Genomic DNA, 23,050 nt, shown 5'->3' with positions numbered 1-23,050 from the left:
GGGAAACTTTTTGGGTTCAAATTCCCTGGTCTGAGAGTTCTCACTTACAGAAAGCAGTCCTTACCACAAGAGGACCCCGATGTGGTAGTAATTGATTCATCTAAACACAGTGATGATTCAGTAGCCATGAAGCACTTTAAGTCTCCTACAAAAGAAAGCTGCAGCCCCTCTGAAGCAGATGATACAAAAGCTTTGATACAGCCCAGCAAATGTTCCCCCTTAGTGAATATATCTGGACCTCTTGACCATTCTTCTCCCAAAAGGCAGTGGGACCGACTCTACCCTGATATGCTGCAGTCAAGTTCCCAGCTGACTCATTCCAGATCAAAGGAAAGCATTTGTAGTATACGAAGGGCTTCTTCAGTTCATGATATTGAAGGATTCAGTGTCCACCCCAAGAACATATTTAGAGACCGACATGCCAGTGAAGGTATGTTTGAGTTTTTTTTAAATATGAAAATATAAATTAATAGGTAATAAAAAGTAATTTCCACATTGTTTTTTTTAATTATTATTACAACATTAATCCTTATGCCTTAAGGAAAGAAACGTGAGTAAAGGCTATTAAAAGTATGAGTTCTACATTCAGAGTTGTTAACTGGTTTCCTCTTTGAACCCTAGTGAATAATTTGGTTTTTTTCTGGTTTCTATATCTGTGTTTCTAAAATGATATGATAACCATTTTCTGCCTACTTTATGGCATGTTAATGAATTAATGCCTAATATAAGATGGGCTCTAGGTCATATGCCACTATCTTCTCAAGCATAGTTAATTTGGCTACATTTACCAAGCAGTAAAGCTATGGACAGAAACAGTGACGTGCCATCACAAGACTATTTTACTGACTAACTCTTTCCAAAAGAAGAGGTGTATGAAATGCACATAGTGAGTTATCAGAAAGCTATAAAGTGATTAGGAGCAGGGAGAGAAATAGGTAGGAGAAAGACAAGAGGTTTGGGGAACAAAACAAAAGCAAAAACAAACAAACAAAATACAAAACCTGAAAGTCTTGATCTCAACCAAAAATAGTTTGAAAAGCAAAGTCAGAATTCATTTATTTCTCCCTGGCTTCTTCTTGTTCACATTCTCATATCAGCTAATAGTAAAAGTAGAGATTCATAAAAGGTAATGACAAAAACTATTCATCATTAACATAATAATGGATAACACTTGTTGAGTATTTACTATGTGAGAGGCAATGTAACTGCTTGACACACATTTAATTCTCATAACAACCTTATGAGTTAGGAACTACTATTAAGTTCCATTTTATAGATGAGGAAACTGAGGTATAGATATGCTAAATAAACAACTGGCACAAGGTTATAGAGTGCTAGAGCTGGCCTTCAAACTCAGGACTGACAGTCTCCAAAGTCCACAGTCAATTCATGCAGTTTTCCTTCCCTAACTGCTCAGTAAAACCTTGCTGCAGAGGGGGTCTACTGAGGCACTGAACTTTCTTCAGAGGGTCCACGATTCAGAGTGCTTCTTGCATGGGTGTATTAGTTCCACATTTCTGAACACTATAGCTTTGGTTTCTTGAGAGACTCACTGTCCTTTTTGTGGTATTCATTCCTGCAAGTGCCCGTCATCACCCATGTTGCCGTTGCTAGTTTTCTTTTTAAAACGTAAATCCAATCACAAGGCTCCTGAGTGTAGGGTACTAGGCACTTCACCTGCTAGTCACAGTTATTTTCCAAGCCTCATTCCAAGCCTAGTCTCTGCAAGACTCCCTCCCCTCCTATCTACTCTATTCTAAAACTGTGCAAATCTAATTGCCTTTTTCCAAAAATACGTTATTCATTTCTTTGTTTCATTACCTTGTTCTGCCAGGAATACTCTTTCCAACTTTGTTCCTCTTCAAAGTACTACTCATAGCCATCAGAACCCATTTCCCTTGCCCAAACCGGAGGAATTAAATAATTTTACACTTGAGTGTGCAAAACAGTGTTTACATATATATATACATATATATATATGATAGCATTTAATACATTCTACATTATATGCTTGTCTGTCATTCCTATTAGATATGCAAGCTAATAATTATGTTGCTATGAGCTCCTCCAGCACAGATCTGGTATAGTTAACTCTTCAGCACTAGTATCCAGAATAATTACCTAATTCATGGCAGAAACTCAATAAAATATTGGTGTAAAATTGAGATGACCGTGCTCATGAAATATGTTCCAAAATCACATACATCAGGAAATAACAAGTTACCTGCTCCATAATGTTCTAAAATTTAAACCAGAATCTAAGGATTGAATCATGTGGAGATCTTTATTTAAAGAGCAAGTGAAGTAGAGAAGGCAGAAGAGGTGAAAGAAAATGAATTTGCAGGAAAAAATTTAAAGAGAAAAATCAATATCACAGAAATAGAAGGAACAGTTTAATAGTTTTCTATATGATACTTTTGAGAAACTGTAAAAGAACAATTAGCACATGCATTTTCTTTCTTTCTTTCTTTTTTGTTGTTTTTTTTTTTTTTTTAGGTGAGGCAACCCTTGGTTGACCTCACAGATTGCAAGGAACTTGTCAGCTTACAATCCCTTATTTTTTATTTTTCATTTTTTATGCCTACAGCTCTTGGTCTTCCTAGATGGTCTCCCATCCAAGTACTAACCAGGCCCGACCCTGCTTCGCTTCCGAGATCAGACAGGATCAGGCTTGTTCAGGGTGGCATGGCCGTAGACAGCACATGCATTTTCATCTGTAGTCCAAAGAAGGCTAAAAGGAGAAAGAAATAAAATCAGGGATAATTTTCAAACTGGACAATTATCTAGGACCCTATGCCACATAGTGATTGCATGCTCAATATTTCCTGAATGAATGAGAGCTCTGAATTTTGATCTTTGAGCAATGAATCCTACAGCTAAACAACTACAAATTCAACATGGTGATTTAAATGACCAACATATGTTTTAGTTAGTTAATCCAGTTAGTTCAGTGATCTTTAGAAATTACATCAACTTTTCAGAGATTGGCCTTATTGCTTAGAAAGAACCTGAGTTAGAGCATAATAACATTCAGAAACAATAAATTTGAATATCAATTGATACATAATCAGCTCATTATACAGACACAGACTTAGCCTGTGATTGGACAGTGGTGTAGAGTAGGTTAGATCAGATTTCATGATTTAACTTTATTTTTTTTAATTTTATGTAACCTCTATTTAGTACACAGTTATTAATACAATTATGGGAAAGGATGATTTAATATATTTGGATTTCTCAGCATGGGTTCCATACAAGGACACGAAGTGTTGAGATTATTCTCAATTTTTTCCCACCACCCTAGTTATGTTATTTTCAAAAAAATGTGTCACTTCTTGCAGACACTACAATTAATGTCTGGCTATCGATTGACAAATTCAAAGAGCATTTTGTACACTTTAGAATAATTTTAGCTACAAAATCATTGGTTAGCATAGGAGAAACCACACTTCCTAAGGCTATATTTGATATATTTTAGAAACTGAACCAATAAAGGAAAATGGAAAAATTTTTTAACCGATTTTAGTTTTATGAATCCATGTAACTGCTTAACAGGTTAAATCCCACATGTACCAGATTTTGAATTCATATTGTTGTCTCCTATTTGAAGAAGAGAAATGTCCTCCTATATAGTCTAACTTTACAGAACTTTAAATAATTTGCAAATACGTTAGTGCATAATATTTTACATTATCTTTTTATTTAATCTACATTATCAAGTACTTTAGAATTGTACTTCTCAAACCATTGTGGTGAAGGACCAGAATTTTTATCTACTCCATCATAGAACAATATACTTGTAAATACAATAAAAATGCACTACTAGAAAAATGAAATTTATAAAATAGACATAAAAAATACAAACCCCAATTGTTTTATTATTAAATTGAAAGATGTAAAACTACTCTGCCAAACTGCTCCAAGACTCTAAATGCTTACCCTAATTTCTGTATTTATACTGTCATAGAGGAATAACAAGCAAATCTAGCTAGCACCAGCACACAGACCACATGCTCTGCCTTAGAATATCAAAGCAGCATTAACTATATAATGTAACTTTTTTTCTTTTTTTTTTTTTTGAAATTTGCAAATTTTTATTTATAATTTCCATCTTTGGTGAGTAGAATTATAATCTTTAACTTCTTGAAAGCAACTGTTCCTTTACTAATGATTTTTGGACGCTGCTTCTGATAGAGATAATTAATTCTGTGTAATGTGGTCTTTTCCACAATCCTTATTTGCTTTTTATGGTTCCTCAAAGAGAGTAGAGAGTTGTCATCTAAGGTCACAGTTTTATTGTGCATCTCTGTCCAAGGCAATGTCTACACTAGCAATTCAATATACCACGCTATTGCAATTGCTTCAGTTGTAAGCTTTGAAACAATTATAATATATCCCAAGATTTTAAATATGCACAGTATTAGCAGAGATGTCAACAAATGTTGAACAGATTTTTCAAATCTTGGATATATTTGAATGGTTTTGACATGACTTCATTTATTTTAAGCTTGTTTGTTTCAAAACTAGTAATGCATATTTTGTTAGTAGCAAATATGTAACAAAGAGTCTGATTGCTAACCACAAAATAAATTTGAAAATATTTTATTCTGAGATTTGAAAACAGCCCATTTTAATATAAACAAATTTTCTAAATATTCTAGATATTATACTGTATATTATGACAACATAAATTTTAAAATTTTACATTACTTTTAAATGGTCAAATGTTTCGCTGATTTCTTACAATTATTTTTGCATAAGATGACTCTTTCACAATTTGGTATTTTCAAAATATACATTGAAGAACATTTATGGGAGGGGCAATTAATACCTTTGTAATTAATAGAAAGTTGGTTTATAAAGTAAACTGTTATCTTAGAAACATTTTTTCTAATTAACATACTAAGTGAAATTATATCCCCCCAAATTACTTAATGTGCAAAATGTTGTGCAGTCTTTCTTTGTGACTGATGGTTGAAGCAACACTAAAATTGGCTTCTGACAAGATTGAAAGATTTATCACAACTGCAGGCAGTTGGGGATCTCTTTCTCCAAACAGTCATAATTATAAAATCTGTATCTTGGAATCCATTTAAATTAAGCGAGATGAATGTTGTACATATTTGAACATGAATGCTTATGATAGCAAATATTATTTTTAACACAGGCATTTTAGTTGGTTGAATAGTAAAAATGTTGTTAATTTCAAAGATAAATTTTCAATCATTACATCTTGTTTTCTCTGTTTTTACAGAGGTAATTCAATGTATATAACATAATTTTAGTTTTCCTTTTATATTTCTCTCTTTTTCCATCCTTATGTGCTCAAAACAGACAATGGTCGCAATATTAAAGGTAATGTACAAACTCAAATTTCATCATCTGATGCTCAAGATGCCCCTTTACTTGGCATGTTAACTTGCCTGCTGTATGCCCTGTTCAATGCAACATCATGCTGCCCTTAGCTAGTCCAGGTGCCTGGTGGAGACATCATGGCTTGATTTTGTTGAAGACCTTGTTACTTTCTCAGTCGTGTCACCAAAAAGATTATGAACTCCTTTTTCTTGCAAGAAGTATAAGCCTAGGTTGACACTGGACACTTCCTAAATACTTAAATTGCTCGGAAAGATACAAATACCAAGCTAAATATATTCCAGTGTAAAAGAGGCACATAAGCCTATTTCAGCCAAAAAAGAATTTTTTTGAGTACAAGATTAAATAAAATAGCAAAATGCTACATGACAGCATCACTTCACTTGTTCCTCTTTTGTTTCCTTAAAACTAGTTTCACGTTCCTGGATGGCAGGGGGTATGGTTTTAAGCTTACTGTTAGTAGTAAACTGTACATGCATGATAGTCATTTTCTATTTTTCTATATTACATAGCAATCATTTTTAATTGTGTCCTATATTAGTCTGAAATCACTGGCATGACCTACAGCTACTGTAGAGTATTGTTAAACTGGGTAATACCTCTAAATAAATATGGATTTGGCTAAAAATGTGAAATTCGTTTCTGTTTTTCTACTATATCATAGTAGATACAAGGAATCACAGAATATAATAATCACATATTTTCATTAAATGGAAAACTTTTGGGAACTGTCTTTTAACATAGGCCATGCAGACTGCTGTGGGTATGCATATGGTGACAGTGACTCATTTTGTGCATGTGTGTTGCATGAACGCGTCTCCACCAGTAACCATCATTACTTAGAATTCACTATTTTGGCCTTTCCTATGTCACTGCTATTCTGATCACTGCAACGTTTTACATATTGATTTCTCAATCACTTCTTTAATTAATTCAGAGCTAGTAATAGTTATGAATTGATAGCACTAGAAACTAAAGATGTTTTCTGATCAGCAGCCCAGCATAATTTGAAAATAAGGGAAATTGTGGCAACTTCTCATTCCAATTTTATTTTGTAAGCATTTCAAAAAAGGTCTGTGCAGGTGACCTCCAGTAGTGGGATGGGATTTCATGTACATGGTTATTCTGTTCTTGGCCTGTCTACTGAAATTTCTAAAAGGAAGCAAATTAGTGTCAGCTGTAGGTGGTGATTTGAGTTGATATAATTCAGAACATAACCTTAGGAAACAGAAAACAGACAATTCTCACCAGGTTGCCTCAGTGAAATTAGGCTGGATTTAGCATTTAACAATTAGCAATAAATGATTAGAATTTAATTTTCTGATGATCTTTTAAATTCAGTGAGAAATTAATCTAATTTTTCTCAATAAATAGAAAACTGAGCTTGCTTATTTTCTAAACTAGTAGTTCACATAGTTGTCATTCAGATTATAGTAATTTTATTTTTGTCTCATAAACTAATCCATTTAACCTCCAACCCTTTTCCTCAACTCCCATGTTTAAATAGCAATAGTCTTTGAATAAAAATGAATCATAAAAGTCAGAATTTATAATTAAGAAACTCTAAATCATTGTAGAGAATTTTCACATATTAATATTTATGAAGTTAAACTCCCAGATTAGATGAAAACAAGTGACAATTTAATAAAAATTTAATATATCTGTGCCCTCCAAAGTCTTCATTATTTGTTCAGGCTCTGATTTTGAAAACTATTTAAAAAAAATATTTAAGTGTCTGGCTCCTTAAAATTTTCATAGAGCAATTAATATACTAATTAGGTATAGGACAATACATTAACTGTGTTTTCTATTTTTTATTTTTTGGCTTTATTTCTAAACCACATTTAAATTTAAAAATTAAAAAAAAATAAAAGACAAATTTCTAGATTTGTTTATATACAAATGCGTAGTTTTTTTCAACCTCTAACCCAACCAAAATTAATTCTTTATGAAAATAAAATAAATAACTTAGGAATATACTTGGAAGGGTTTCAAGATGATCTGGTTTATTCCCCTCAGGCAAGGATATTGTCTGAATTCCTTTGTTCAGGTGGTAGAGGAATCTCTATCTGCAGAGAAGCCCATTCTTTAACTTTCTTGGGAAATCTATTTTTACTGCCTGTTATGCAAAGAGCTAACCTAAATTCTTCTTGCTGAAATGTAATTTATTTCCCTTCATCTATCCTGAGTGGGGCAGAGATACTAGCTGGCTACTTCTAATCTGGATGCATTATCACAGTATACAAACAGTAAATTGGTACTCAATCTTTCTTCTAAATGGAATAATTTCCATTTAACCCTTTTTCTTGGGATCAATTTTATTCCTTTTTAATAAATTATCTTAGCACTCTGACTCTTTAGACTTCAGAGATCAAAAAAGTGTAACCCATTATGAAAGAGTGAAAAAGTTAATTCAAATAAGTTGCATATGCTATTTATTTATGTGTGCATATCATATTTTTTAACAACTTCTCCAATGTGTGAGAGGTGAATCTAATCCTACTTTAATCACTCATAAGCTGATTATCACATCAAACTTAGTAGTTTCTCTGCTTATTCCTCTTCCCAAGTCATTAATAAAAACGAACCTCTTACCTTACTTAGTAAATAAGCATGAATATAATTTCACCTTTTTATCGATTCCATCTCCTTATTATCTCAATGACAATGGTATGTTCAGTTTCTAACTTGCCCAAGAATCTGACAATGAGTCAGAAACAAAACTACTCTCAAGATTCATTACAGCTTTTACCTTCTCTCTAGGCACAAAAACTGTCAGACTCACAAAGGAAATTAATTGTTCTAATATAACTGTTTCTTATAAGGTACATTGGCCATTATTGAATATTTGTGATCTTATAAGAATTTGCAAGTTGATTTTCAATAGTGAAGGTTTTCTTCTATAAATTATTATATATGTCATGCACTAAAACAAACAAATATGGATATTGACTACAAATAATTTGATGATTACTTCTTATCTTTCCAGTGTTAAAATAAGCCCTTATGCTTATCAACTGTTCTTTTACAAAATCCTATTACTAAATATAGCACTTGCATTTTCCTTAATGTTGTTACTTTAGAAATTTAGGTTTTATTAAACTTTAGCAATATAAACTCAGTGCCCTAAGAAATATTGTATAAACAACTAATAATTTGAAAACAACATTAATCTTTTTTTATTTCCTTCTCTCTTGTCCCATTTGGTCCTCAAGAGCAATGATCTTAAAAACAAAAACAAAACAAAAAAAACCCTAGCATTCTTTAAAAAATTATCAGATGTCGTTAGCTATATTTCCAGCACTATCTAAAAGAATATATTCTCCTTTAGTATCCTATAACTCATGATAAATTTAAATGGACTCATCATAAAAATTTTAAATATCTTTAATCTAAAATTCTTCCTAGTTGTTGCTTTAGCCTCTAGCTCGACCTCTAAATGCAGGATATTTCTTTGTAGCTGGAACCTGGCCTACTTTACATTTAATCAGACACCTATGATATGCTAGAGCTTTATACAGCTGTTGGTTTAGTTTTCTTGGTTACCTGTTTACCATCTCCTCCTAGTATATTGGAAAATTTAATCCGGTCATCCCTTTTGCAAATGTCTCTCTAAAAACCATTAAGTCCTCCTATATACTTTTGAGTTTTAATTTCCTTTCTATTGAATTTAATATTTCCCGTTATTTCTGCCCATTTATTTTCTCTAAATTGATTTAACTTTGTTTTTCAGGTTATTCTCCTTTCTTTCATTAGAATCCTAAATCCCATCTGTTCATGATCACTCTCAGGGAGGCTGCTTTTCACCTTTAAATCCTCAACCAAGGCCTCTCTGAATATAGATCTAGGAGGTAGGAAAAAACCTGTATTCTGATTTCTAGTCCTTCATTCTTATTCTCTTTTGGACTCATATTCTGTCTGCTTCAGTTTACAATTGGTGACATAATGATATTGGTAATACCTATCTTAATTAAAGTGTTGAAAATTTTTTAATTAAAATTTTGATAGGTTTTAGAGGAACCTAAGCCAACACTGACCATCTCACAGATTCAAAGAGACTTCTGCATATAAACATCTTCCAAATCAGTGGAAAGTGCATAATGATCTTTGATATTCAGGATAAAATAGATTGTAAACATCGTATATAAGGAGCATGCACAAATTATTTTAAGTAATATTTTAAGTTCTGCTAAATTCTTTAAATGTACAGATTTAAAAGGAAACCTAGATTAAATTTCTAATGCTGAATTAAAAAAAATAATAGAACAACAGTTTAGAAATGTTTTCTACCAGTAAATAAGAGAAGCTAAAATACAGACTTGGGTGACATTGTAAATTCTGAAGCCAAATCTGATGATAACATGTATCCACCAGTGATTTCTCAGTCCTGTCAGACCCTACATCCCTTGTTTCAACAAAGATTTTGTTATACTCATTTTACTATAATAAAATTACATTCAGAGATATTTTATCTTATTTCTAAAAGAGCAAAATGATTCCTTAACTGTAATATAAAGAAGAGATTAAAGGAAAACAGTTTATAATAAAATGATATTTCTCTAATATGTTATTGTTCAAATATAACTACACTAGAAGACATAATGCAATAATTAAACATAAGAAAAAAATGGTTTAAGTGCATTAAAGGCATAAGAAAACAATACATATACGTACTGAATAAAATGATAGAGCAGAAGTATGAGTGGATAACAAAATAAAAACCTCTATTGGAATAAATAGTAACATATCAGATTTATTTATATATGAAATTGAAAAGTAGGTAAAACCAAAATTGAATTATGAATAATTACCAAGATAAAGTGGGGAGAAAATAAGAAAGTATAGTATTCTAACAAATGAACTGGCCTTTTCTTTTGTGAATAATGTTAATATGATTCCTTATGTTGTAACATGCAATATTAATAAATTATGCAGAAGAAAGAAATCCCAGTAAATGTCAGGACATATATTTATCCTCCAACAATTAAAAAAAAAAGACCTTGCCAAAGATATTCCTTCATAAGTAATGGGAACTAGAAGATGGTTTGGAGGAAGAAATGGCAATCAGGACATCCTGAAGTTGTGGGAGATACCTAGGGAGTTGCTAGAGTGATATTGAAAACCAACAGGCAATCCCAAGACAGATCATTTCAAATGTTTAGTTTTTACCACATACATTTTTTTTTATTATGTCACATATCATTTTACATATATAGAAGAACCATAATATGAAATATTTTAAAAGTAATTTTATGAATGATTTTAGTGTGATTCCTATAAGTCTCTCCAAATTTAAAAAAAAAAAAAGATACAAATCTCTTACACATTGGCACATGACAGCTACAAACACAGACTATATCTGAAGTCTGAAATTTTGTATTGGCAATAAATGCTACAAGGAGAGTAGTTCCAGGAAATATGATTTTACAAAAATGCTGAACAATTTCTTGTAAAGTTCTGAATAAAACAATGTAAAAACTTTCCCTCTAAATTGTCGCTGTAGCTCTGGAAAGTTCAATGTATATTAAAATCATGTTAAAAGTACATAGTACTCTTTATATGTGAAAGAGTTAGGTTCAAGGCTCAGATTATTATAAACAAGATTTTTACCTACATGACTGCCCATTGGGACAATTTTTCAAAGTAAGAGAATAGCCGCTTCCCATCACTGTGACAAATAAAAATGCCCCACAAATGCCCCTATGGTGAAGTGCTGTCATAGTTGAGAGCACTTATCCATCAGTGTAACCAATACAGTGAAATTTATTGGAACTGGTCAAAAGGATGATCAAAGTATATTTAACAGTGCTTTCTGCCTTAATGTCATAGGTGATCCCATGTTTTACCCAGTTTTTTAAAGAACTTTGTAGGCAATCTGCTACAAAATTTCAACATATAGAAGGATGATAGAGAAAAATAATTGAAAGATGAGCTAAAAGGTTTTAAACATGCTTTAACTTTATACCTTGGCTCAACCTTCTTTAATCTCTTGTCAGTATTGCTGTGAGCAGTAAAATTGCCTAAGGAGTGAAAATATAATGTTAGAGTCGAGGACAAAAACAATATGAAGAAATCTGAACTCCTAGAATGCTTTACAAATTTTAAATATTAAGATATAGGCCTGGAATGTGGCCATAGAATGATGTAAAAAAGGAAACACTATTTTGGATATGTTCCAAAAATAAAGTAGTAGTGTGTGGTAGAGACCTGGAAAGTGGAATTTCTGTCAGAGGCCTACCTAAAGACTCGATTAATTTGGTACCGCTTTTGGCTCTTACTTCTGTCCTTGTCATATGAGTAGAAAAGAGAGTGAGAATCTATATGTAAATGAGAATGCACTGGGCAGTAAATGTAGAGAGAGCTCAATGACATTTTTTACCTAGGTGAACTTGATCATCAGCATGGATAAAACCCAGGGACTGATTAGAAATGCACCGCAAGAAATACAGTATTTGCTACATAGATAATTCTTTTAAAATCATTTCGAACTTTTATAATATTTAAACATAAACTTTTATAAATAAATATAGTGTGATTTTTCTCGAGGTAACTATGAACTAAGTGATGAGTATTTTTTCTTAGTGCTATATTTGATCTGCATTGATTATTGTGGTCCAAAATAAACAATCTATAAATCTATGTCTTCCTCGCTTGGTACATAAAGTTCCTTGTGATCCCTAAACTGCATTCATTTCATTCTGAACAAGGGAAAAAAAATAAGGCAAAATGTGTTGACTAGCAAGTTTCTTCACGCAGTTTGTATTTTTTTAAGCACTCTCTGAGGCAGAAAGATAATGACTGTAAAATACTCATGGGCTCAGGATTCTGTCAAAATTCTTCCTAATGATAATTTTTAAGATATGCATAATGGTAAAAGTAACATCACCCATTGTACCAGAAACTCTGGAGCATTTCCTGACTCTTCATAAACAACAGACAAAAGAATATGTAGCTAGTCACTGTACTTATCCTCAACAAAGTGGGGGCCAGGAGTCTTGGCACCTTGCCAAATTACCTTCGTAGCTATGACCAGGATTGGTCAAAGCAATGAACTTCCAGATAAAAGATGAATAAGTTCTGGGGCTCTAATGTGCAACATGGTTAAACAAAGGGAAAAAGAAAAGAAATAACAATGTACTACCAATCCCAGATACGTCCTTGTACTTAGCAATGGTCACTTCAATCATAAGTTATGTTTGCCACCACATTCTTCTGGTATGGCTTTTATTTTTTTATTGTTTCTCAAAAAGTGGTCAGCCAAATCTAAATGAAAGAAAAAGATGTAAATGAATGGAATGATTTTAAAATCCCACACAGGATCCTAGAGTTTTTAATAGAGTCTACGAAAAAAATTGCCATTCTCAGTCTTATCTGAAGTTCCTCCATCTGGGCTTAACACTTCTGGAAGCTCTGCAAAACATCTCATATAGGTAATAGAAGATATGAAGAACACAGCTGGCCTGTTATTTGTCATGACACAGAGAGGAGAATAATAGAAATTGGAGCAGGGTAGACAGCCCATTCAGAAATTTCATGGCCAACATGATTTTAACCATAGGCAAGTCCTTCCTTGAATAATCCCTGGGTAATAAAAAGAAAATCTTGAGAAACTTTGAAGGTAGAATTTAGCCAATGATAGAGAGTGGAGATTTTTTTGTTTTGTTTTGTTTTTTTTATTCTAGCATATAATGAAAGAAACGGAATAATTGCTAAAGCCACCATCTGCTCTCTGGGTGGACACCTGGGACCCCATCTTATCCTCAGATTCTCATATGCCGCTCCATGAGGCAAACGGTGACCCTAAACCTTGTGTTCATGTATCAGCTAGCTGAATATAGTCACACCTGAATCAGGGTCACATTGGTCCATAGATCACTAGCTGGTCACTCAGGACCATCTCTCTCTTCTACTTCTCCTGATACTGCTTTTACAAATACTTTCCAATTTTTTTAGGGCCTTTTAATCATATCAAGTCAAGCCTCCTGGGATCCACATCGGATTCAAACCTCAACAAATACAGCACCATTAACAAGATTCCACAGCTCACTCTGAATTTTTCAGATGTCAAAACTGAAAAAAAGAATACATCCCCTCCTTCTTCTGATAAAACCATTATTGCACCCAAGGTTAAAGATCGAACACACAATGTGACAGAAAAAGTTACCCAGGTAGGACATGATTTTACTATCAATTTCTGTTTTAAGGTTCTTTCTGCACTACAAAACACATTTTTTTTCCTGTGAATGACTATCAAGAGAGGTAAGCCATTTATTTGCACTCCAGTTTATCTTGAGATGCTGGAAGACCCACACAAATAAATAAAACTATAGATTGTAATTTTTGTCTATTACAAGACTAAGCAAAAATGGGGCAACTTGGTATCGTTGTTCTCTCTGTTGTAGCGGTGGCTAACCTGCTATTCATCATGTTTGGACATTTATTGTTTTGCTGCCAACTCTTGCATTATTAAAGTGTGTGTGTTTCTTTCTATTATAATAGATGTGTCTATTGAAGCTTTAGGTAACTAATTGGTATTTACTCTTAACTGCAACCTTCTTTTTTACGCTTCCCCGACTAAGTAGAGTCAGATAAGTCAGCTGACTTGGGAAAAAGAGCTGTCTGAAATGATGAAAAGTCAGAGGAAAACAGTATGTTTCCCAGTGACAATATTTTATTGTTTTCAAACAAATAATGCATTGAACTAGGATAAAAAGGTATTGTCTAGCAGGAGTCACACTTTAAAGAATATGAAAAAATGTTTTGTATTTATTATATCAAAATACCAAACAAAGCAGTTCCTAGCTTTTGCTTACAATGCACTTATATTGTTGGGAATTTGTGACTCTAAAATTTGTATCAAGAAAACAGTTTTATTTTTATAAGCAAGTTTATTTAGTAAATTTGCTTAGCAAATCTTTTCATAAACTGTCACAATACAGAGGTAAACTAGACCCCAATCTCTATTCTAAGCACTGAAGAATTTGAATTAATGAAGTTTTTCTGTAATTATAATCACTAACAGCAACAGTATAGTGGTTTATGAATAACCTCTTCTGAATGGGCTGATAGCAATGTAAAAACCATGAGCCACTGTAAATAGACCTGAGCAGTCTTTTTTTTATTTGAGATGGGAAATTATACATGCCATAGTCTAATATATTTTGATATTTATGTAGTAACGAGGCTTTCTACCCTGGGCATTTTGTTCTTCTTAGTAAACTGGGCTTAACAGTGGTAAGTGAATAGTTTACTGTATTAGCATTATTTTGATAGCTTTTAATTTTACTTGCAATTGTTTTCATGTTAAAAATTATATTACTTGTAGACAGTAACCATCATGTGGCTAGGTAGAAATTAAGAGATTTTAGAAATTGCACAGGAGACTGGTTGCAGATATTAAGGTTAGGGCCCCGGCAGTGGCTTAAGTGAGTAGAGCAGTCAAGGTAGCACAGTACCAGTGGGGACTACAGGGAATTGTAGAGTGCAGGGCCGCTCTAAAGATGGCTGCCTCTCAGCTCCAGGCAACTGTGGACATGCAGGAATGATTGACAAAATTTGTATATTTCCATTTTTTTTTAAAGCTGGAAATCCAAAATTTATGATAAACTTAATTTCTAAAAGTCTGCAAACTAATTCAAAATGCTTTTTTAGGCCAAACAAAACATACCTTAAGTCCCGTAGGCAGCCAAGTGTGATCCTTACAGAGCTTTCATGTTCTTGGTCCATTCTAGGGCCCACCCAGTCCTCACCACTGTGCCAGGAGAGGGTGATGAACATGTGGATTAGCTATCAAACTGGGTAGTAAGTGATGTTTAAGAACATAACTTGGAGTCACATATGCTTGTGTTTGTTTTAATTCTGTCTACGTCATTCATTGTGTATTATGAAAAGAAGTGCCATTTATTTTGTGACATTGAGGCAAGTTTTAATGATGACAAAAGTCCAAAAGATTTTTCTCAGTGTTGATATAAGAATGAAATAGAATAGGGTATAGGAAGTATTCGTCACAATGCTAAGTATCCAACAGTTAATGTCAGCCATTATTCTGTTTATTAACAGTCTTGTATGACTTCTCCCTGCTCCCTCACCATCTCTGCAGGATCCTTTTATCCTTATATCACCAGGACCCAGTAGGACAACTGGCAGAGCAGAGTTCATTGAAATATTTATTGAAGGAAGGAAGGAAGAGATGGAGAGAGGGAGAGAAGGAGAAAGGAAGGAAGGGAGAAAGGAAAGGAAGGAGAAGTTAGCTAAGTGGACAAGAGAAGGGATGAGAATCTCAGAGAAAACAAAGAACAAAGTTGTAGAGGCACAAAAGTCCATGTGTCTTATGAGAACAAGTGGTTTCCTGGGCCAGGGAAAAACTAGGCTGTCAGGGGCTTGTAACAGTAGGGGAGCTGCTGAAACTTTTCCCTCTATATGGTTCTTTACTACCTTTTTCACATAAGTGCCTTGGGGATCTGAGTAAAATGCAACAGCAGCTATCAAAAGCATTATTTTAAGGTCTCATGCTTTCTCTTTAAAATACATGTGACTTTTATATTTAGCTCCGTAATATTACAATATTTGTTTGAACATTTAAAAAAATATATATTTAAATCACTTACCTCTGAGAGAAACTGTGACCCGCAAAAAGGCCCCATACTATTCCTACAGCTTCTCATACTTCACCCAAATCATGAAATACCCCTCCAAAGTACCCCAATTGGATAAGTGTGGTACAGGCAAAAAACCTTTTAAAGATATTGGAAGATTAGAATTGGATTTTGTTTTATAAAGAATCACTTTTCTCTCTTTCTTTTTTGTAACAGTGTGAAAAATACAGTGATGGGAAAGAGATTCTGGAGACAGCTAGATCATTTAAGTGTCTGGCTATGGTTCTGGCCAAAAATGATGAGGAACTGGATAAAGGCTAGGATAGGAAACTAGAAAGAGAATCAGTAGGATCACTCTATCTTCTTTTGGTGCCCCCATTATCTCTTAGAAACAAACCGTCCAACTGATTACATGTCATACTAAAATGTAGAGATCAAATATTGAAAACCTTCTTTTGTAGACAGCCTCTGGAAATTCTGTTAAAGCACTTGAAAGCAAGCAATCTATAACTATTTTCTCATCCAGTTTTCTGATCATGGCTATCCCTAGACTTCCCATATTTACAACACATAGAATTACTTGTCCCCTGGTCACTAAAAATAATGTGGTAATAACCTAAAGAACTTAATATTTCCTTTATTAGGCCTATCTGGAAATTCTCCTTCTCTAGATATTCACAATGTATTTGCAGTAGGCAGACAGCGATATTTCCTTTATCTAATGTTCTTATTTGTTTTATTCCCTTAATACATTTGTGGTAATCCTTTCTTCAAAAGATATCAGGGTTTTGTTCATAGATCATTCAATAGTGAGTTTTAAACACACCTCTGAGCACAAATAATAGAGCAGATATCAAAAAAAAGAAAAGGTATAAATGAAAGAAACAATTTATCTCTGTTCATGTTATACTCTCTCTTCATATGTGCTTTATTATTAACAATTTAGCTATTTGCCTCCCTAGCTAGAGCAAGCTTCTTCAGAGTAAGGACCATGTTGTCATTCATTTATTCATTCATTCATTTATGCATTTATACATTCATCTGTTTGTTTATTCACTCAACAAGCATTTATTGAGACCTAGTATGTGCATTGCTAGATTCTGGGAATTCGTGTTAAAAGACAAATTCTCTGCCTTTGAGAAATGAGGGAGACAGACTAGTGCAGTACATAGGCATTGCAACGTAAGGTACACTCAGAGTGCAGAGGATGCTGTAAGAGGAAACATTACCTATATTGGGAGTTTGAGGGAGTGTTTGGGGAATATAAACACTTAGATGAGTTTTAAAGCTTGAGAAGTTTCTGAGGTTAGGAATTAGACTCTGGAGTAGAGCATACTTCGGGAACTGTGGGTAACAATGAATAAGTGAAGCATGAAGTATTCGTATCACTGGTGCATAATACACAACACATAAGAAGAATCTTAAAAGATTAAGAAATAGACCACTGAAGGAATTGGAGAGAATTAAGCAAGAGTAAGTCTGTGGGTCAAATAATCCCTAAAGCTAATGCCTGCCTTTTAAATTCTCCCTTTAGGCAAGATTCCAATTCTTTCTGATGTTTTAGGTCCAGAGATCCCTTTTATTGGCTGCTCTTAAAGGCCACACTTCTGGAATGCATCAGCTTTTTATGTGATAGCCCATCTGACCCTCTCTAGTGTTTAGAAAAAAATAGAAAATAACATTCAGAAGGTGTGAATCTTTTTTTTTTTTTTTTTTTTTTTTTTCTTAACTATAATCCACCTTGTCCAGACCAATGTGTAGTAAGATTACCTCAGGGAGGCAAGACCTTGGTTGGCAAATTCCTACCAAATTCAGTGGAGTAGCAGAGAGAAAATAATGAGTTGGAAGAGAAGTTGGTTAGAGAATGAAGGTCTGCTTTTACTATGCAGATGTGGTTCTCAATTGAGATTCCAATCCTTGCCTATGTCTGCCTCCTTTTAAATAAAGTAAGCCAAACTTTTGCACTCTTGTATGATTTCATTATTCCTGGGCTTGTTCTGGTTCCAGTTCAAATATTATGTTAATTTTTAAATTAAAATGTATCATTTTGTTGTCACATTCAGCTTTTACTCATTTAGTTTTAAGTCCCTCTCCCTAGATACGTCTGAGTATCAGAAATGATTTACAAGATGTGGATTCCAAAGCTTCCCTAGCCAGTCACAGGAGACTGTATCAGTCAATGCTGTAACAGAATGCAAGTAACAGAAGCCAACCTGGAACCATGTTAAGCAAAACATAAAGAGAGGAGGGGAAGTTTATTGGATCACATACCTAACCTAAAAGTGAGGGAGTAGATCTGCTTTGGGCTTGGCTGCATTTTTTGTTTCAACAGCTGATGACATTCTCTCCTCTCAGCCATGCCTTCTTCTGAATTGACTTCACTCTGTTTCTGATGGAAGCAAGATCTTCAGACTCTGCAGTCTCACATAATGCTCACGGTTGGTGATCTAATAAGAATGGCCTTCTCTATATATCATTCCCAAGAAAGAAAGAGGACTCTGATTGGCCAACTTCAATCTTGTGCTCATCTCTCTCTCTCTCTCTCTCTCTCTCTCTCTCTCTCTCACACACACACACACACAACACACACACGCACACACACACAATACACATTATGTGCTGGGAAGGCACTAGAGACACAGAATTATAAAACCAAGTATCAATAATAGAGAAGTTATAAACTACTTGAAGAAACATGATACAACAAAACATAATAATAGCATTTATAAGTGCTAATGTAATAAATGATACAAGATCATATTATAAAACTAAAAATAGTTTGAAGGTTTGTTTTTAGACTTGGTACTGGTCAAATTATGAGCAAATATCTCTAGAACTTATTGTATTATTACTTAAGAGGAATGCCTAGTGAATTTAACAGAAACCCATGTTGCGATCATCAGAAAATGAGACATATGAAAGAGCCTAAATGAACAGGAAATTTTATTCTGGAGAAGAGATGGTGGGGAAGAGATTTACTACTAGTTCACAAGTGTAGTTTTCCTAAAGCTTCATTCACTAAAGAGAGTCCTCAAGAAAATTAGTTTGGGAATTAATCACAAAGAGACTTACGTTACAAGAAAGAAATTTCTGAATGTTTAAAAAGCCATATGATCTTGAAATCTACATAGAACTTTAAAGCCAAAATAGATTCCTCTAATCTTGGATTTGTTTAAGTATATTATTGTAATAAAAACAGAATTATGATAGATTTAATGATAGGTAACATTGGTTGAGCATTTACTATGTGCCAGGCTCTATGCTAAGTGGTTTACTAAACTGTCAATTTTAATCCACATAACAGTCCTATGAGTTGGTACTATTGTTATCATCTCCATTTCGTACGGGAGGTATCAAGCTTAGAGAGAGAAAGCAACTTGCCCAAGTCACATGGTAAATGGTAGAGTAGCCTTCAAACTGCGGTCATCTGACATCAAATGTGAAGTTCTTAGTCTCTAAAGTATACCTTTTCTATGATTCAGTTCTGTTTTCCTATTTGTCCCTTAAGTCTATTCAGCAATTAGCATGGCATTTGGACATGTCATAATCTGAAAGTTTAATAGAAACTAATTAGAAAAATGAGTCTATGAAATAAGAAGAGAATGGGATAGAATTTCTCCAAAACTTTCTAAAACCATCCTTAACAAGGGTGTTTCATTTCAGCATCATCTCTTGTTTAAGGTTATATACCATTTTTCTTATGCTGATTTTAGATTAGAATGGAGGGATTTTGTTTTTTGTTGGTGGCATGCCACTCAATTGCAAGAAAAGCAAAATTACACTGATTACTGACATAAAGAAGAGCTTAAAGATTATGGTTTTATTCTTTCCACTGAACTTTGCCCATTGTAAATATGCTCATTATCTCTTCATGTAATTCAATGACTCTCAATTTATACTTACTTTTGGTAGAACTGTAAAACAAAATTTATAATTCAGCATTTCTTTAGAAATAGAGATTGACTTGAGATAGAAACAACATTGATTTCATTTTATTATCTAATGTTTAAAATTATAAATGTGTGCTATTTTTGTATATCAATTATACCTCAATAAAACTAAAAAAATATATTTATTATCTCAGGCTTATTGATACAAAATTTCTTAACGCTTTCTGTAGTTTCCCTCAAATTGGGTAAACTTCATTCTAAACTTCTTTCAATGAAGTACCAAAAAAAATGTCTTTCAGATACAACTACAAATTAAAAGTGATTTAATTTAATAGAGCAATACTTTATAACAATAATATCATTGTAGTTCTGATTCCAATGCAGATTCTGACACCAACTGAGTGTCCTACAACAACATAATTTCAACCCTATCTACCTGCAGATAGTATCAGATGCCACAGGTTAAGGACTCAGAAGACTGCTCCCCACATCAGACACCCATTTCAAGTCCAGGTTTTCACCTGTGCTTCTGAACGACTGGCTGTAAATTAGAGATTCCCATGACCCTCTCCTTGGCTTAAGTTAATTTTCTAGAGCAACTCACAGAACTCAGGGAACCCGTTTATTAACTAGATTGTTATTTACTACAAAGGATATTAAAGGATGCAAGTCAACAGCCAGATGTAGAAATACATAAGAGCTTCTGAAAAAAGGAGCTTCTGGCTCCACGGAGTTTGGACTCAGCAAAATGGCATCCAGAAGTGTTCTAGTTCACTAACCTGAAAGCTCTACAAACCCCCTCTTTCTTCGTTTTTTTATGGAAGCTTCATTACATAGGCATGATTGATTAACTCATGAGCAATTGTTGATGGATTCAACATCCAGCCTCTCTCTCCACCGAGGAGCTAGAGAGGTGAAACTGAAAGTTCCAACCCTCTAATCACAGAGTCGGTTCCTCTGGTAACCAGCCCCTAACCCTAAGTGATTGCAGCTTGGTCCAAAAGTCACCTCACTAACATAACAAAAGACACCTTTATCTCTTTCATTACTTTGGAAATTCCAAAGGTTTCAGAGCTCTGTTCCAGGAACAAGGGACTATGACCTAATAGATATTTCTCATAATAAATCGCAATGTCACAGTCATGAATTAAAAATTACACTTAATTATGAAGTCATTTTTCAACAGATATTTTTATAAAGCTTCATTGATTCTAACTCTTGAAATTACCAAAAAAATTCACAATACTTCTACAGTATGATTTAAATGTTTTCATATATTTCATCTTTTTGCTAAAAGTAGTATAAATGTCAAACAAACCTCAACAAAACTGTACAGATCACCTTGAAGTGCCCAAAATAGTAAGAATCATAAAATTCAAAATTAAATTTGAAATATGGTGTATGTTCAAAATTGTCTCTGAACACTTCCAATTTATATGACATTAGTTTTGTATCTGTTGCCTTGCTGCTGTTTACAGAATACCCTGTCAAACTTGGTTTAGCAAAACAGAAATCTTCATCCAAAATTTTTCCAATTTAAAATTTTCTGAATTTGGTGTATGTCCATACATACAAATTGGAATGAAAAACAATATAAACAGATGATGCAAGTAGGAGTAAAGCACATTCATCAGGATAATTATGGATTCGATTTTTTGTGAGTGTTTACTAAATATAAGTCACACTGTTATGTACAATGGTAATATGAAAACATGTAAGTCAAGGTTCCTGCCTTCAAGAAACTTTGATTGAATACGAAGCTTTGAGCTTTGACATCCTGGATTATGTTGTCTAGTCTTCTCTGGGCAAATAAATACATTCTATAATTTGGTGGAGAATAAGAAGAAGATAAAAAGTAACTATAGACATTTAAGTAGAAATTGATTAATGCAGGAATGTTGTATGCTATATGCATATTAAATGTAAAATCAGGATGTTCATTATTTTGAAAAAGGGAAGTGTGTAATTTAAAAAAGCAAGGAGTTAATTTTCTATATTCACTAAATAGTGTATCCGTATCAAAACTGACAATCATTCTGAAAGAAAACCAATAAAATGCACCTTAAGCCATTAAAAACAAAAGAATGAACCATTACTTGATGACATATATTCTGAATTAAAATAAAATTTTATTTCAATTTAAAACACTTTAGTTAGCTCAAAAGTCATAATTATCTGTATTCTGGATGATGAAAATATATCCATATGGAACCCTGGTAGCCACTGACTAACAGCCATAGCTTGTAGGAAAAGCACGCATGTATACATAGGGAGAACACACATGTATACATAGAGAGAGCACATATGTATACATAAGAAGAGCATGTATGTATACATAGGGAAAGCACTCATGTATACATAGTTGCTTTTAAAAAGCACTTGTTTGTTTTTGAACATTCATTTAAAAGAACCTTCTTTAAAAGTTCTGTCAGGCAAAGGAACCAGTTTAAATAAATGCTTGAAATAAAGAAGTAAAATATGAGTGGTCAGAAGAGATGGGTAAAAATAATTTAGCTTAGCGTACATAGCAATTGCCTGGTTGCTATGGCAATGGAGACACATGAAGATTGCAGGTATCTGTTGTCAAGATGATTCAGTTTTGATCCACCCTGTCTCCCTTCTCCAGTTAGTGTGAGCTTTGGGTTAAAGTCAGACCCAGGAACAGAAAGAAAGCCCTGGAGGGAGAGCTCTTTGCTTTTTTTCCCTCATGGCCTAGGGGTTGGAACAAATATAGTTCAAGGTAGGTTGCCTAATGAAAGTGGGCAGAAGCAGTCAATTTTCCATGTTTCACAAGATGAGGATTTTTAATCAGATATGGAAATCCCGAGTAGATATGATATTTTCTCACACAAGCAGCTCAAGTTTTTGTAATGTTAAGTGGGTGTAAACTATCCCTTGAGTTAGGAAATGAGTTCAACCATGGAATTTTATTTAGAAGGAAATCCCAAATAAGAAAGTAAAATAAAACAAAATAAAATAAATGGTCCCATTGGTTATCTGGGTGGTGAAATTGTGGATAATATATTTCCTCCTCTAGCTCTATTTCTCTGTACTTACTATGTGAACCACATTTATAATGGAAAACATGTAGTTAGAAAATAAACCTTCTAAAACTCAATTGCTTTGAAAGAATAAGTTAAAAAGCAGTTAATCTTCATAGAATTTTAAAATTCTCGGATATCATCCTCCCTA

At 33.5% G+C, this 23,050-nt stretch overlaps 1 protein-coding gene and 1 pseudogene across 1 annotated transcript in view; one reads left to right on the top strand and one right to left on the bottom strand.

Annotated features, from left to right (window-relative positions):
* Positions 1 to 23,050, top strand: part of KCNH7 (potassium voltage-gated channel subfamily H member 7) — a 404,901-nt gene that overhangs the window by 289,407 nt on the left and 92,444 nt on the right. Inside the window, exons 4-6 of the mRNA XM_006921130.1 lie at positions 8 to 430; positions 5,335 to 5,355; positions 13,327 to 13,541. Coding sequence (XP_006921192.1) covers positions 8 to 430; positions 5,335 to 5,355; positions 13,327 to 13,541 — 659 coding nt within the window. The remainder of the gene's footprint in view (positions 1 to 7; positions 431 to 5,334; positions 5,356 to 13,326; positions 13,542 to 23,050) is intronic.
* LOC112470495 lies at positions 2,579 to 2,697 on the bottom strand (annotated as a pseudogene).

The sequence above is a fragment of the Pteropus alecto genome, unplaced genomic scaffold (assembly GCF_000325575.1).
Source record: "Pteropus alecto unplaced genomic scaffold, ASM32557v1 scaffold3, whole genome shotgun sequence".
Taxonomy (NCBI): Eukaryota; Metazoa; Chordata; class Mammalia; order Chiroptera; family Pteropodidae; genus Pteropus; species Pteropus alecto.
Note: the sequence above shows the minus strand (reverse complement) of the source record. Positions and strands in the feature narration are given on the sequence as shown.